At 49.7% G+C, this 17497-nt stretch overlaps 1 protein-coding gene across 1 annotated transcript in view; it reads right to left on the bottom strand.

Moving 5' to 3' along the window:
• The window catches only part of EFCAB8 (EF-hand calcium binding domain 8), a 58451-nt gene extending 40954 nt beyond the window's left edge, over window positions 1-17497 (bottom strand). The window contains exons 1-5 of the mRNA XM_045981255.1: window positions 17318-17497; window positions 12878-12929; window positions 10468-10621; window positions 2169-2287; window positions 679-782 (exon numbers count right to left, since the gene is read on the bottom strand). Coding sequence (XP_045837211.1) covers window positions 679-782; window positions 2169-2287; window positions 10468-10621; window positions 12878-12929; window positions 17318-17403 — 515 coding nt within the window. The 5' untranslated portion in view covers window positions 17404-17497. The remainder of the gene's footprint in view (window positions 1-678; window positions 783-2168; window positions 2288-10467; window positions 10622-12877; window positions 12930-17317) is intronic.

Below are 17497 nucleotides of genomic sequence, written 5' to 3'. Positions count from 1 at the left end.
CCAAGCGCTGGACAGCAGGATGAGTTTTCTGCTCTGGGCAGGAGGTGCACAAACCCCCACATGGCCTCCGGGAAAGGGACTCCAGGAAGAGGCCTGGGCCATTGGCTGGACCCACTGGAGGGCTTCTGGTTCTTAGGGAGTTCAGAGGGGTGGGAGCACACAGAGCCATGGCACAGAAAGATGAGGTGAAGGTCCAGAGGGCACGGTGGGGAGGAGCCATGAGGAGCAGCAAACAGGCAGAGTCGGGAGGGAGTCAAGGCAGGGACAGAGCCACATGCTCCAGGAGTGACCAGCAGTGACTCAGTGCGACTGAGGCCTGGTGGGGCCTTCAGGAGCAGCTCCCTGTAATGGCTGTTACTCCCCACCACGTGAGCCATCTGTGCCCTGTGATCTGTGCCCCAGGCCCACTCAGCACCCGCAGTGGGAAGCAGCAGGAGGAGCAGTACATGCAGCAGGGAGGGTCAAAACAGGGCAACCCCACCACTCTCATTTGATCTCTCTGAACCTCTGTTTCCTTGTCTATAGAGTGGAGACACATCGCCCCCCTTAATTCTCAGGCTCCCCTACAGTCCTGGTGGCCCCACAAGGAGTGACTTAGGGAGGGGCGCTCGCTCCAGGGTCAGCCCCACCTTGCTCACACACCTCCCCCTTCGGGCCAGCCGGGGTGAGGCTCCTTACAGGGGGATGATCCTCATGGGAAGGTGGAAGCGCAGGCGGTACTGGCTTGTTTGCATCCTCTCCTTTCTCTGGAACTCCCGCATCACGTAATCCACATACTTCTGCTGCCTCGGGAAGAAACGCCAGGCAGGACAGCGTTGGCCAAGCTGTCAGAGCTCTGGGCTTGGGAAACCCACGCCTGGCTTCCAGATTCTCCCCATCTTTCCCAGCCCCTTCCAAGGGGCTCTCTGGAAGCTGTGTCCTGGGGCCAGCCCAGGGGAGCAGCCAAGCCCCTGAGCTGTTCTGGGATCTGGGATGTGTAAAGGGCCTACCAGCAAGTAGATAGCAGCAGCCCCCTCCTTCGTGCCTTTCTGTAATGCTAAGTACATCTCCACATCACTGCCACATCTTGTTTGAATATTTTTATCCACCCCCACTTTATGGATAATAAGACTGAGGCCCGTAAAAGTAGGGATGAGTTGTTCCAGCTCATCTAACAAGTTAACAGCAGGGGAAGACCCAGAAGCCAGGCCAGAGGGCAACTCTAGAGTCTACTGGAGTCTCATGAAGGCCAAAACAGGCCGCCCTATGAACCTATAAAGATAGAGGGAGTTATTAAGATCACTGTGTAGAGAGCAGAGCATTCTGGAAACATGTTTATTGTAGAATATTAGGAGAAATGAAAGAAAAAACAAAACAGAATATATGCCTAAGCCGAGGGGAATAATGACAGAGTACTTTTAACACACGGGCTCCTGGAGTAAACTCCCCAGGTCTGACGACTAGCTCAGCTGCTAACTAGCTCTGTAAGTCTGGGCAAGTCTCTGAACTTCTCCATGCCTCAGTTTCCCAATCTGTAAAATGAAAGTAAATAAGAACACCTACTCTGTAGGCTTCCTGTGAAGTTTAAGTAAAATGGTACATAAAGTGCTTAGAACACAATGTCTGGTTAAAGGCTAGTTATTATCATTGTTGGCATTGCTACATCAACACATCAGACTATTTTTTTGTACTTTTCTGTATCCTTCTGTGTTCTATATTCTTAAATGATACGTCTGCTCATCGTAAAACATACAGAATCAGGAAAATTCTGCTCTAAAACCCCGGCATTTTTGGATTGAACAGCCACTGGTCTGTTTGCTGAGCGACCAGAAAGGGCCATGAGATGGTCGTGGCACCTGCTGGGACTGAATGGGAGGCCTGGTGTGCAGGAGAGTCAGCTGGCAAGTGGGCAGTGCCCTAACAGCTCACGGCTGTGCCCTGGGAGGTCTCGTATATGACATTTGTCATATACTCTCCTATCCCCCAGGAGAAGAATGAGCTCCAATGAGCTTGCTTACTGAAGTCTCAGGAGGGTTCCCTCTACCCAGCAAGCACCCCAGAATCCACAAGAAGCTGTCTGATGCCTTGACCACCTCCCCATCTTCAACCTTCCACACTCTATGGATCAGCCACATCTAGACCCCTCAGCCTCCCTCCAGCTTCCTGAGGCAGCAGGGCACCCTCCTCACCCAGGTGATGGAGCCATTACAGTCTGTGTCCACCTTCAGAAACAGCACCTCTAGGATCTCATCTGACATATTGCTCAGAATCTTCTTCATGGCCTTCACGAAAGCCTTCATATCCAGGGCTTCAAAAGAGAAGAAAGAACATCATCCACGTCATGGGAAGTCACTGGGCCCTGTCAGCAGCCACGGTGTTCTGGGGTGTCTCGGTGCTGAGGGAGGGCACCCAGAGAACCGTGTTGGCTGGGTTGTCCCTTGAATCTCCTCTCTCTGTGTGGCATTCAGTCAGCCCACAGGTACTTGCCACACGCCTTCCACGCCTGGAACACTATGGTGGCCCCAAAGCACTGCTTGGTGAGGGGATACTAAGGAAGATCAAACCCATTTCTGAACAAATAAAACAGGTACTGAGACAAATAAAACTAATGAAAACTCAAAAAAAAAAAAAAAGGAAGGCAGGGAGGGAGGGAGGAGGGAGGGAAGGAGGGAAGAAGGAAGGAAGGGCTAATAATTTTAACAGAGAGACAGAGATTAATTCAAATACACAGAGAGAGAGGTGACTTATGTCTTTTAAAGGCAGTTAAGGGTTTGGGTGGTTCAGTCAGTTAAGTGTCTGCCTTCAGTCGGGTCACAATCCTGGAGTCCTGGGATGGAGCCTCACATTGGGTTCCCTGTTCAGGGGGAGTCTGCTTCTCCCTTTCCCTCTGCCCATTTGGGCTCTCTCTCTCTCTCTAATAAATAAATAAAATCTTTTCAAAAATTAAAAAATAAAGGCAATTAAAATGCCAATGTTGGCTGGAGGGAACATTGGGAGGGGAGAAGAGCAGAGGTCGGGATAAAATACTCTCCCCGGGGCGCCTGGGTGGCTCAGTGGGTTGGACCGCTGCCTTCGGCTCGGGTCGTGATCTCGGGATCCTGGGATCGAGTCCCGCGTCGGGCTCTCTGCTTAGCGGGGAGCCTGCTTTCCCCTCTCTCTCTCTGCCTGCCTCTCTATCTACTTGTGACCTCTGTCTGTCAAATAAATAAATAAATAAATAATAAAAATAAATAAAAAAATAAAATACTCTCCCCAAGTTGGGTTCGTGACTATGAGGGAATCTGTCTGCCAATGGGCCACTATCCCCACCTAGATTCTTTTTTATATAATCCCAGTCTATAAAAAGTGCTTCTAAAGTCCCCTCCACATATCTGGAATCACTGCCTCAGTCTAAAGGCTGTGCATTTTCTGGCTCTGCTCAGACCTCACCTCCCACCGCCATCCCCCTCATTCCCAGCTCCAGCCATAATGTCCCCACGCTGTTTCTCACACCACCGAGCACACTCCCTCCTCAAGACCTTTGGACCATCTGGTCCCTTCCGCAGGGAAGCTTTCCCGAGGACTATCTAGGGAGGCCCCCTACCCCCACCAGCCGGCTCCACTGTCGCCCCTGACCTTCCTCATCAGCGCTTTAGCCAGTGAGCACTGTGAGTGCAGGGTGAGCCCGTGCTATCCATGACTGGGCCCTTGACACATGGCACACATTGTTCCCCGAGTGCTGCTGTTGGCACTAGGATGTGGGCGTGATGATATCGGGTGCTTCTCCGGGTTTATTCACACTGGCCATTTAATGAAAGGAACTCATGAGGGAACTGCGGGGCACAGAGGTGAGGTCATGCACCGAAGGTCACAGGGTGGCACCCGAGGCTGACCCTGGCAACCTGGCCCTCCCATGTATGAGAGGAGTGAACAAATCCCTCTCTAGAGTACTACAGGGAACACCCGGCTCTTTGCACAGGTGTCTAAGAAGCTGTAGAGACTGTTCACCAGCATGCTATGTCAATACACTTCTTACCAACAGTTTGCCAAACACCTCTCTGAAAATAACAAGAGAATAGACACAAAGGTATTTGGGAAAGGAAACATACACTGTGGTGTCCAGGCAGGGCCCCTTGCCCCTCGAAAAAGCAGCTCTCGCCCGCCTCAAGCCAAATGGTTAATTAATTATTCAAAAACTTGCATGTGGGGCACCTGGGTGGCTCAGTGGGTTAAAGCCTCTGCCTTCAGCTCAGGTCATGATCCCAGGGTCTTGGGATAGAGCCCCACATCGGGCTCTCTGCTCCGCAGGGAGCCTGCTTCCCTTCCTCTCTCTCTGCCTGCCTCTCTACCTACTTGTGATCTCTGTCTGTCAAATAAATAAATAAATCTTAAAAAAAAAAAACTTGCATGTGGAAATACCACTTCCTTAGGGAGGGGTTCACCACCAGGATGAGGCAGGGGGATGCCTTCTGGGGAGCAAGAAGGGTTCTATAACTTGATCTGGGGGGCAGTTACATGAATGCACGCATGTGATAGATTCCTTGAGCGGGATCCTAAAACCCATGCATTTTGTGGGAGGTAAATGATGTCTCAGTGTAAAGATGCATATTATTTTACAACTGAATTGCTCAGGATGAACTCTCTAACCACCTTTCCCTGCGCCTCCGAGCTCAGCCAGCTGTTCTACCTCTTTTTTCTTTTTTTTTTTTTTTTTTAGGAGAGAGCAAACTTCTTAAGCGGGCTCCACACCCAGAGCAGAGCCCAGTGTGGGGCCTGATCTCACGACCCTTGACTGTCACCCCCTCCAGCTCAGAAGACTAGAGGGGTATTCTGACAGCCGTCTCCTCCCCAGCCCGGGCAGTCCTGGGCCCTTTCCTCAGGGGACGAAGGTCCACCCTGACGGCCGCCCTCCTCTCTTCTGCCTGCACCCTGCTGGCACGTTCCCTTTGGCCCCCAGCACTGGACACCCCTCTGCCCAGCACTCCCTGACACCGCTCTCCTCAGCCACCAGAGACCTCGGACCACACCCAATGGTGCCCTTCCTTGCCTTCGGGGTCTCCTGCCTTCAAGCAGCAGCCCCACTGGTCCCTCTGGTCTCCTCCAGGTTCTGCTGCCTGCCCTGCCCTGTCATTCAGCAGGCATGTGCCTCAGCTCTTCTCATCACTGTCCCTTGCTTTTCTGACACTCTCCTTAGTGGCCTCACCTATTCACCCATCTCTGCATTTCAGGAGAGAATGTGTCTCCCATATCTCTGACTGTTCCCAAGTGTTCCCCGTGCCCCTTCAACTCAGCATCCTTAAAATCCGGTTTATTATCTTTACTCCACTAGACACTGGCCTTCCCTGTGCCCAGCATCTCTCCTAATGGTGTCACTGCCACCAGGCTGAAGACCTGAGGGGGCTTTCCAGTGCCCTCCCTCCTGAAACCTCACAAGAATCCTGTGGTCCAGGGGCACCTGGGCCGCTCATTCAGTTAAGCAGTTAAGCATCTGCCTTCAGCTCAGGTCATATCAGGGTCCTGGAATCAAGCCCCATGTCCAGCTCCCTGCTCAGCGGGGAGCCTGCTTCTCCCTCTGCCTCTGCCTGACAGTCCCCCTGCTTGTGCATGCTCTCTCTGTATCAAATAAATAAATAAAATTAAAAAAAAAAAGAACACTTTGGTCCTAGAAGATAGGTACTGTCATTTTCTCCATTCTACAGATGAGGATACAGAGGCACAGGGAGCTTCAGAGTTTGCCCAAGAACACACAATGGCACCAGGATGATTTGAAACCAGAAGCTTTCCCTTGTCTCCATTATAATATCTACTACGCTTGGTGTAGTGGTCACAAGAGAAGCCAATCCCCTTCTGGCCAAGACACTTTCTCCAGCAGCTCTAGATAGTCACCTCCCTTTCAGACCTGCTGCTGGGGCTCAGGTACACCCACATCCTCTGTGGTTGCCTCCCTCCCAGCCCTGCCCCAGCACAGCAACACCCCTGCACCTCTCCTCTGCCATTCTCTACCCTCCCCACCTTCTGGGAAACTCCCACTTCACTTTTCTCTTTCTTTGTAAAGCTAAGACATAGGACTATGGAGTGTTTACCTCTATTTTTTTAGATACTTATAAACATTTTTTAAATTAATGCAATATTTAAAATATATAAGAAGAAAATGTTTTCCAGGATGCTGGGGTGGCTCAGTCGGTTAAGTGTCTATCTTTGGCTCAGGTCATGATCCCAGGGTCCTGGGATTGAGCCCCACATCAGGATCCCTGCTCAGTGGGGATTCTGCTTCTCCCTCTATTCCTCTCTCTCTTTGACCTCTCTTATTCTCACTCTCTCTCAAATAAATAAATCTTTAAAAAAAAAAAAAAAAGAAGAAGAGGAAAATGTTTCCTAGCCTTCGTTCTGCCATTGGTGGGGGGAGGGGGGGAGGGATATGTGTGTGCCCCACAGTGCTTACCTTCTGAGGGCACAGTCACCAAGCATGAGCACTGCATGGTTATGCCCTTGGCTCTCCCTGAAGGGGCCTTCTTTCCATTTACTTTGGATTGGAAGTGCTACACTCAGTGTGGGGTGCCCACAGGTGTCCATGTCAGGGCACCCGGGCCACTACATTTGGGCCTGTTATTAGTAAGCGCCTGGCCCCTCCTATGTACGGTGACAAAGCCACAGGGCTCCATGACAGCTGAATCAAATCTGAAAGAGGGCTTGGTAACCCAGGAAGCTCCATACCTATGCTGATTCTCCTTTTTTTTTAAAAAAAAAAAAGATTTTATTTGTTTATTTGAGAGAGAGAGAGAGTGAGAAAGAGCATGAGAGAGGAGGTCAGAGGGAGAAGCAGGCTCCCTGCAGAGCTGGGAGCCTGATGTGGGACTCAGTCCCGGGACTCTGGGATCATGACCTGAGCTGAAGGCAGTGGCTTAACCAACTGAGCCACTCAGGCGCCCCACCTACGCTGATTCTTATCCTGCCCGGCAGTGCTTGATGAAATGTCAGCTAGTGAAACTGGGGACACACTCAGCGTCTGTGCCCCCATGTCCCCTCAGGAGCTCCTGTGCGGCAGGTCAATGCTAAACTGGCTTGCAGGCTTGGGGCTGCAGGGCCCCCAGATCACTGCTTCTCCCTTGATCTTCACCCCAGCAGCCCGCAAGTGCTCCCAGGCAGGCCCGGGAGCCAGGGGCCAGGGGTACGTGGATACTTTTAAGACCTTCCAGGAGATACATGGGCACTGCCCACTAAGAACCACAGACCTGGGCGCCTTGGTGGCTCTGTCGGTTAAGCGTCTGCCTTTGGCTCAGATCATGATCCCAGCGTCCTAGGATTGAGTTCCCTATCAGGCTCCTTGCTTGGTGGGGAGCCCACTTCTCCCTCTGCCTGCTGCTCCCCCTGACAGTGCTCTCTCTCTGATAAATCAACCAATCTTTAAAACAACAACAACAACAAAAAGAACCACAGACTGGGGGCACCTGGATGGCATAGCTGGTTGAGCTTCCAGCTCTTGGTTTCAACTCAGGTAGGGATCTCAGTGTCAGGAGATCAAGCCCCATGTCCAACTCCACACTTGGCACAGAGTCTGCTTAGGACTCAATCTCCCTCTCCATCTGCCCCTGCCCCCTGTACTCTCTCACTCTCATGCTAATAAATAAATAGATCTTTTAAAAAAGAGAGAGAGAGACCCTCAGGGCCCCTGGCTGGCTCAGTTGATGGAGCATGCTTGATTTCAGGGTTGTAGGAGCCCCACAGTGGGTGTGGAGATCACTTAAAAATTAAATCTTAAAAAGAACAAACAAAGAACCATGGACCCTCCTTAAAGACCTCCAATCAACAAATAAAAAAACTAAGGCCCTGAAAGGGAATTTGCAGAATAGACAGGAGAACCCTGGCATCTCCCCTTCTCCCTCTGAGATAGGCAGTGATGGTCAGGTCAGGGTTTTTAAGAAATGCTATGGAGCCCATATTCATGATTGACTGATTGATTGATTTTAGACAGAGAGAGTGAGAAAGAGCACAAGCAGGGGGATCAGACGGAAAGGGAGAATCTCAAGCGGATGTCAGGCTGAGCACGGAGCCTGACACAGGGCTCGATCCTGAGATCACGACCTGAGCCAAAATCAGGAGCTGCATGTTTAACCAACTCCACCACCCAGGTGCCCCCATGATCCACCTCTTTAAAAGACGTTCTGAGGGGCGCCTGGGTGGCTCAGTGGGTTAAAGCCTCTGCCTTCGGCTCAGGTCATGATCCCAGAGTCTTGGGATCGAGCCCCACATCGGGCTCTCTGCTCAGCGGGGAGTCTTCTTCCCTTCCTCTCTCTGCCTGCCTCTCTGCCTAGTTGTGATCTCTGTCTGTCAAATAAATAAATAAAATCTTTATTAAAAAAAAAAAAAGCAGGAGTAGACGATTGTGGGGATCCTTTCTTGATGTCTATGGATATGAAATCAGTATGGTGTACACTTCAAATATGCTACGAGTTTGGCAGTTATAGCTCAGTAAAGCTGAAGGAAAGAAAGCAAGGCATAGAACAGCATGGATGACAGGCTGCCACCGCATACAAAAGGCGGATGTGACCATGTCACTCCTGAGCTTCTCCAGGTCACAGGAGACTGAAAGCAGTCATGGCCTAAAGGAGCGGAACTGGGCAGCTCGGATCTGGGCCGAAGGAGATGTTTTCTCTGTATGCCAAAAAGGTTATCATGGAAAAAGTACCTTTTGACTTTTTAACTGCCTGAATACACTGCTTACTCAAAACAAACACGAACACGATAAAAACCATGGTCAAGGTTGGCCTCTAAGACACAGTGGTGGCGACTCCCAGCTGCCAAACACTGGCACCAAATCACTCCAGTTAGGAGCCATCTCATCTCTGGGTCAGACACACGCCAATCATCCCTGCCCTCAATTTGTCCATCTGTGAGCTGGGGATTTCGTACCCTTTCCTGCCCACATCACAGCATGTTTGTAAAACTCATATTAATAGGGCCAGGAGCTATTTCCCCAGAGCTGGTATTCAGAGTTTAGGGAACATAAACAAAGAGGTCTTTAAGTATTCCTATTACTTGCCTTTATGTGTATCACCCACCCCAGGAGAAAAATTAAGCTCTAAAGACAGAAAAAGGGGCATCTGGGTGGCTCAGTGGGTTAAGCCTCTGCCTTCAGCTCAGGCCATGATCTCAGGGTCTTGGGATAGAGCCCCGCAACGGGCTCTCTGTTCAGCGGGGAGCCTGCTTCCCCCTCTCTGCCTGCCTCTCTGCCTACTTGTGATCTCTGTCAAATAAATAAATAAAATCTTAAAAAAAAACAGAAAAAGTTTGATGTAGAAAGGCTGTCTTTCACAATGTTCTTTAAACTCAATAAAACCTAAATATCCAGGGGTGCCTGGGTGACTCAGTGGGTTAAAGCCTCTGCTTTCAGCTCAGGTCATAATCCCAGGGTCCCGGGATAGAGCCCCACATCAGGCTCTCTGCTCAGTATGGAGCCTGCTTCTTCCTCTCTCTGCCTGCCTCTCTGCCTACTTGTGATCTCTGTCTATCAAATAAATAAATAAAATCTTTAAAAAGAAAAAAAAACTAAATATCCAGCTATGGGGGAATGGCATAGTCTACCAGTAGAACACTTGCATTCTTGAGTAACGATGGTTTGGAAGACTACACATGATATGTAAAAGTCCTTCAGGTGTTATACATCAAGAGGGAAAGAAGGGTCTGAAATCACATATGTAGTACAATTACAGACTTACGAAAACACACACAGCCGACAGTGGCCCCAGGACGCCCGCCTCCCATGTGCATACCCTCCCACCATCCCTCCTGGTGAGTGAAATAGAACCCATGACTTGCTTCTAACCGAGAGAATATGGCAGAGGAGACAGGAATACGGAGTCATGTGGACATGACTGCATGCTGACAAGATTGTAGCACACATCGTGCTGGAGTGGCGATCTCCCCAGCTACCCTGAGCCTTGAAATCCACCGTGTTGGGGAGTCCCATGTGGCCAGGAACCGTGGGCAGCTGTAGGAGCTGAAAGCAGTCACTTGCCAACAGCCAGGAGGAAACGGAAGGCTTCAGTCCTGCAGGGGCAAGGAACTGAGTCCTGCCAACAACCTTGAGTGGACTTGGAAGTGGACCCTTTCCCTGGCAAGCCCCAGGAGATACCGCATCCCTGGCCTAGCAAGACCCTGAGCAGAGAAGCCAGCTAAGCCATGCCCAATGCCAGGCCCACGGAAACCGTGAGACAATGAAGGTGTGGATTAAGCCACTTAGTGTGCAAGAATATTGTCACACTACACGCAGGACATTGTTTGGAAGAAGATATACCGAAATGCTGACAGAGGTTACATCTGGGGGCTTGGATTAGGATTAGTATTGTTTTTCTGGATATGAAAGAGCCTCCAATAGGCTTACAAGATTTATATAATGACAGAAAAGTTTAAAGATGAAAAACTGCTTGTCAAATCTTAAACCCTGCACACACCCAGGGATGGCTCCCACCCTGTGAGGAAACCAGAAACGCAGCCACAAGGAGGCTTTACCTCCCGCCGAGTCAACGTCATCCTCAAACATCTTCTTCACCTTGGCCATGTGTAGTGGGGTAAACAGTTGAGACTCATGTTGGCTGAGGGTGACGGATGATGCTGGGGAGCTAAGAAGCTCCTCGTTCTTGTGGAATCCACCTGGGATGGTGATCTAAGACGAAGAAGACTGTAAGAACTGGGCAGTGAGAGGGTCGATTTCCTGAGCTCAACATTTCTAAGCACATCTCACTGAAATAAAGACTCTTCGAGGGGAGGACAGGGTATGTAGGGTTACAACGAGGCAAATGAATAAATCTTAACCACTTTTGGACTTAGAGAGACCAGGAAAGATCTAGACCGTCTCTCCTGACTTTGGGGAGTCCACAACTGTTCCCCTTTTGCAGATGCTGTGACTGAGGCTCAGCGAGGTTGGTGGACACAGCCAAAGTCTCACCTCCCACAGACCCTGACCCCAGTTTATGAGGAGCTTCCGTTCAGTTTCAATCTTCGGTGCTCAGAATTCAAGACCCCAAGGAATCCAGCTCCATCTTCCCCAGCCAATTTGATTTGGTCCTGAACCTCCCAGACCCCCGCCTGGGTCAGGGTCAGATCAGATCGTCACACACACCAAAGCTCCCACACCCCTGACAGGGGCTTTCCGCTTCCTCTTCCCATTGTCTCCCCGTGCCCCCACACAGCCTATCCTCCTGCCTATCCGGCCCTCAACAATGAACACCTCTTCTCTGTAGCCCCTACACACACTTAGCACAACGCTTCAGGTCACAAAAGGCTCAGGTCATCAAAGGCTGCTTCCCTCAAAGGATGCTGGGAATGAACCACGATATAACTACCGAGTGCTTGTTGCTAACAGAAATGCACTGCCTTGGGTCTTGGGCATTCAAGATTTTGGTTCAGAAAGCCAGAAGACAAGGTGGAAGTTGGATGGCTCACTCTCCCCACCCCAACCCCACCAAATGAGCAGACGTGCTCATCCTCCTGTGAACTTTTGTTCATTTCCTCGTGGTCTATATACATCTGTTGAGCACCAGACATTGTGGGCACACGAGTGAGCACAGTGAAGTCCTGCCTTCCTGGAGCCCAGCAGATGAGCTAGCTACTACTCCCACAGCCCCGCGGGTCCCGGATCAGACATCTCAGCACCATCTTTGGCTCTTCCCTTTTCCTCCTATGTATTCTTACCATCCCTCCTGCTCATTCTTCCTGTGATCCTTCTCCTACACCTAACCCCTGCTCCCCTGCATCCCTGGCCCACCCCAAATACTGGCCTTGTGTGGGGACAAGTACAAGGATGTCCCCGCACTGGGACCAGAGTTTTAGCCTTCCTTTCCCCTCCACCTCCTCACATTGGGACCAGTCACCTTTCTGGAAGACAAATCTAATGATAACTTTACCCCAGCTCAGACATTTTCCAGGCTACTTACCACTACTACCACCCCCTGGCCCACTCCTGAGTGTGGCATTCAAAGCCCTTGGCACTGTAGCCCAGACCTGTCTTTCTAGTTTCAATGCACGTGCCACAGTTTGGGCACACCAATGGCTCTCCACCATCTCCAAACACAGCAAGCATTCCACTTTCACCACATGTTCCCTCTATGCAAGGCAGACCATCTGCCCTGGAATGCAAACTCCTACCCACTCTTCAAAGCCTGGGTCAAATGACACCTCCTCTCCCAGGAGCTTTTCTATGACTTTCAGATGACAGTCATCCCTGCCAACTCCATGCTCCCAGACTCTGTTCATATCTGCCATGCATGCATGATACTGTGCATATCCATACGTGTGGACAGCAAGGCATGATGGGAAACACACAGCTGTGGAGTCCCAGAGCTCTGGGTTAGAATTCTGCCTGGCTCTTTACTTCCAAGCTAATTTATCCACCTTGCAGGGTTGTAGTAGTACCTACATGGCCCCTGGACAGGCTGGCAGGCTCAGCAGACTACTTACACAATGAATGACAGATCCTGTCATTACTCCTGTCTCCTAGTGAGCTCTCTGAAGGCAAGGGCATATTTATTTTATCTTAATTTAATCTTTACTTAACTTATACTAATGATCTCTCTAGTCCCCAGCCCCAAGCATACACAGACACAAAATACTTAGGCTTGAGGGTAATTTGTACAGCCTATCCCACCACTGCTCCAACATGGCTGGACAAAATTAAGGAGGGTCCCCGTATAGACTGCAAATTGGTAGCCTCAGATTCGTTGCATTGGGCCAATATCATGCTTTCAAAGGGAAAAGCAGCCTGCTGCCATGCACAGTTAACTTGCCTACCTGGCCTTGTGAGTATCTGGGTTTGCCACCCTGGCGCAGAGACGGATAACAGACAGACTTCCGAGCTGATGAGCGACATCGGGGTGGCTCGGGAACGCCCCTCCCCTGTACCAACCTCTAATGGTTTTCTTACCTTTTGAGACTCAGGGTTCTCTCTTAAGTCCTCGGAAGACAATGGTCTTGACCTAGAATAGGGAATCATGGTCACTTTAACTTTCTAAGACTGTGTGGGAGGCTGACCTAGCTAGGTCACAAGAGACTGGAAAAGAAGTCAGGGCAGGAGGTAGAGGGGTGCTGCCCTGTACCCACAGACAACCCCAGCACACATGTAATGAGCATCCCTTTTCCCCTAGGAGCTCCTCTAGCAGGAAGCTTTTCCCAAGCCTATCCCTGTGAGCCTTCTTCCCCCCGATGGGAATGAGTTATTCTACTGAAGTCCTGGGACTTCTCAAGTGAATGCCAGAGGCTTCCTAAAGCAGGTCACACTTCTATAGAATTAGAAGGGGTGGGGCGCCTGGGTGGCTCAGTGGGTTAAAGCCTCTGCCTTCGGCTCAGGTCATGATCCCAGGGTCCTGGGATCAAGCCCCACATCAGGTTCTCTGCTCAGCAGGAAGCCTGCTTTCTCCTCTCTCTGCCTGCCTCTCTGCCTACTTATGATCTCTGTCAAATAAATAAAATCTTAAAAAAAAAAAAAAAAGAATTAGAAGGGGCTTAGGAGGCCATGCAGTTAGGAGACCAACTATATAATTCACACACCAGGAAAATAATGTCCAGTGGCAGGCACATGTCCAAAGGGTCAAACACACGGTCCGGAGGTGGGGAAGGATGGCCCTACTTTCTACTTCCTCCCCCTGTCCCTGCCCTCCAATGTGCCCAGAGGCAGGACTTCTTTGGAAGGAGGACAGGATCCTCCTCACTGCAACATGGGATCATGTGAGTGTGGGAGAGGCTCCACAGAGCTCTACTCTGAGAATAGAAAGGACGTGTTTCTACCAGGTCAGTGGCTTCTCCATTAAGATGGAAGACCGCACTTTATTAGGATTATTGGGAGTGTCAGTCTGTCTCACCAGAAAGAATCCAAAGAGCTTTTTAGGAGGGCAGGGGAATGGCCAGGAGTCAAGCCCCAGATAGGCTCAGGGGACAGAGCTAATGAGCCAGCCTGGCTTGACAAAGGGCTTCTGCGGGTGCAGGGAGGGGAGGAATCATAGGAGAGAAGAGAGGAGAGAGAAACAGAAGCAGAATGTAGAAGCTCCAGTATTTTGCCAGGGAGTCTGAGCAGGATGAAGGGCAATTATGGAAACTCATCAGCATAAGTGGAGGGAAGATTGAAGACTGGCCAACAGTGTCCCAACCCAAACTGTCTTGGCAGCAGCTCAGATGTAAAAACGAAAGGAGAGAAAAGAGCCAAAGGAAAGGAGATTTGGAAGCCAAGAACCAGGGTAACTGAGGGAAATGCCAGGAAAGTTTCCAGGAAAAGGCAGTAAGGAAGGAAAGTGGCTTCATGCATGTGAAGCTGGGCTGTCCAATTAGAAATGCAAAACAAGTACCTGGAAATATGGGCCTGAAACTGATGACTGGGTAACTTTCAGGGAAAGAAAGAGGAAGGGAGCCTTAGAGTGAACCAAGAAAGAAGAAAAAAGACACAAACACTGAACACAGCCATTAAAGGTCACTGAGGAAAAAAGCTACGGGACTGGATTAATAGGTTCACTTCTGTTAAGAATATGATGTATGGGGGCACCTGGGTGGCTCAGTCGGTTAAGCATCTGCCTTTGGCTCACGTCATGATCCCCAGATCTGGGGTCGAGCCCCATGTTGTGCTCTCTGTTTAACAGGGAGCCTGCTTCTCTGCCTGCCGCTCCCCCTGCTTGTGCTGTCAGGTGAATAGATGAAATCGTTAAAGAAAAAAAGAAAGAATATGATGTATGGATATGTTGGCACATGCACAGAAACAGAGCCAGGAAAAATACACTCCAAATTTAATGGTGGTTATCTCTGCCAGGTGGTAATATGGAGGATGTCTATAGCCTAAATCATGCTGTTCTTCATTTTTAAGTCAAAAAACATTCATGGCAATCTTTAGGATTTTTTTTTTCTTTTTAAATATTTTATTCATTTGCAGAGGGGAGAGGGAGAAGCAGGGTCCCTGAAGAGCAAAGAGCCCGGCATGGGGCTCGATCCCAGGACCCCAGGATCATGACCGGAGCCAAAGGCAGATGCTTAACCCACTGAGCCACCAGGCGCCCCGTCTTTAGGACTTCTTCCAGTGCCACAGGTTGGGTGGTGGGTAGCGATCTACATCACTCTTCTATGAAGGACCACTGGCTGGGAGTGGTCGCTACAGCATCGTTCACAGAGGTGACAACTAAGGCAAGTGGCTGTAGAAGAGGAGCGGTGGGGTGAATCAATGCACCTGCACTCAACATGCCCCCAGCCCGCAAAAGGATGAATATGGCCTATAGCAGGTGACCAGCAGGGATTTCCATGAGGTCCTAACAAGTAAGAAAAGATCCAAAAAAGAATGCACAGATGATGCCAATTTTTATACAAGAATGACAAATAGGTATGATTTATACATATAAGAACAAGAGTGTACATACACACATTTATAAACAGGACTACCCTTAACAATTATGGGGCCAAGAACAAGAGAACAAATATAGGTCCACAGAGTGAGTCGTTTTAAGTACTTAGAAATCAAGTTAAGATACTATGAAATAAAAACATTCTATTCTCCGACCTTGACAAATACTTTCCACTAACAACCTGGAACACCAGGTTCAAATTTACAATTCTAGAACTCCTCAGCTAAGTGCCAGAATTCGGCAGTGTGGACAGAACCAGCCTCCAAGTACTCTGCCCACCCATCACACCCCACCCGTCCTGATTAAGGGGCTTGTGGATGGGGGCAGGTCAACAGACCCCTCCGCCCACATGCAGGCCACACCTCATCTTCACTGTTCCCTGGCCACCTCACACCTAGGGGGCGGCCCTCAAAAACAATGCAGTGGGCAATAGGCCCACAAAGAATCAGATTCAAAGCACTTTGGGCAGGGACTCCAGTATTTAGAGTTGTGGGGGTCCGGAGAGGGGGCCTCTAAGGGCCATTAGTAGGACCACTGGTGAAATTTGAACATGGACACTTAACAATCAAATTAATGTTGTTTCCTGTGGTTATAAGAGAGAATGTCCTTGGGACACCTGGGTGGCTCAGTCCATTAAGTGTCTGCCTTTGGCTCAGATTACAGCCCAGGGTCCTGGGATCAGGGCCCGCTTCTCCCTCTCCCTCTGCCCCTCCACTCCACTTGTGCTCTCTCTCAAATAAATAAATAGAATCTTTTTTTTTTTTTTTTTAAAGATTTTATTTATTTATTTGACAGAGAGAGAGAGATCACAAGTAGGCAGAGAGGCAGGCAGAGAGAGAGGAGGAAGCAGGCTCCCTGCGGAGTAGAGAGCCCGATGCGGGGCTCGATCCCAGGACCCCGAGATCATGACCTGAGCCAAAGGCAGCGGCCCAATCCACTGAGCCACCCAGGCGCCCCAATAAATAGAATCTTTTTAAAAAATCTTTGTCCTTAGGAAATACACACAAGTATTTAAGGCCAAAAGGGTACAATGTAACTTATTCTCAAATATTCAACAAACAAATATATTGATAAAGCAAAATTTTCACAATTAGTCAAACTGGACAAATGGGAGTTCTTTATACCACTCTTAAAACTATTTAAATATTTTTGTTTCAAATTACTAAAATTTTCACGAATGATGTGTCTCACCAAAACACACCTGTGTATGTTCATGGACCAAAACAAGTGGAAAAGTATTGGTTGAGGGCAAGAGACACCCAAGAGAAAAGATAAGAGTAAGAATAAGCAGCAGAGAGAACCACCAGTCCTCTACTAGTGAAGGAAAAAAAACTGAGAAGTCTAGGGGCGCCTGGTTGGCTCAGATGGTTAAGCGTCTGCCTTTGGCTCAGGTCATGATCCCAGCATCCTGGGATCAAGCCCTGCTTTGGGCTCCCTGCTCAGTGGGGAGCCTGCTTCTCCCTCTCCCACTCCCCCTGCTTGTGCTCTCTCATGAATAAATAAAATCTTAGAAAAAAATTAAATGACTATCTAGAATTAGAGAACACTTTAAAGATTTTATTTATTTATTTGACAGAGAGATCACAAGTAGAGATCACAAGTAGAAATCACAAGTAGACAGAGAGGCAGGCAGAGAGAGAGGGGCAGTGAAGGCAGTGGCCCAACCCACTGAACCAGAAACCATCCCCACTGGCCTCCATCTACTCCCTCACACTTCCCGGCTCTGGGGGCGCAGCGGAGTGGGGCACACCACAAACCTAAAAACGGCCAGTAGGGGAGCATACTAGGATGGGAAGAGAATCATTGGTTTGTGGAATTAGTGTGTAAGAATTCATAGCGGCAGATGACTTAAAGCCAAAGGTAGTACGGCTGTCCTAGAAACAGCTACGAGATGCCCTCCTATTCAGCCTCTGGTTGCAGGCAAATGCATCTTAGGGCCCACGTGTCCAATCTTTGGGAGACAACTCTAACCCCAAACCCTCACTCACCCTGAACCAGGTTCTTCCCAGGTAACCTTGCTGGCTTTGTTTGACAGAGGTAAATCGGTTTTTGACTTCCATCTCAACTGAGACATCTCGGCGCTGTCCCTGGGTCCCAAGGAGTTCCTCTATGAAGTCACTGCGGAACTCCCAGGGCTTCCGCCAGACCACGGGGTCAGCTGGCCACGT

The sequence above is a fragment of the Meles meles genome, chromosome 16 (genome assembly GCF_922984935.1).
Source record: "Meles meles chromosome 16, mMelMel3.1 paternal haplotype, whole genome shotgun sequence".
Lineage (NCBI taxonomy): Eukaryota > Metazoa > Chordata > Mammalia > Carnivora > Mustelidae > Meles > Meles meles.
This window is presented reverse-complemented; position numbering and strand designations above follow the sequence as displayed.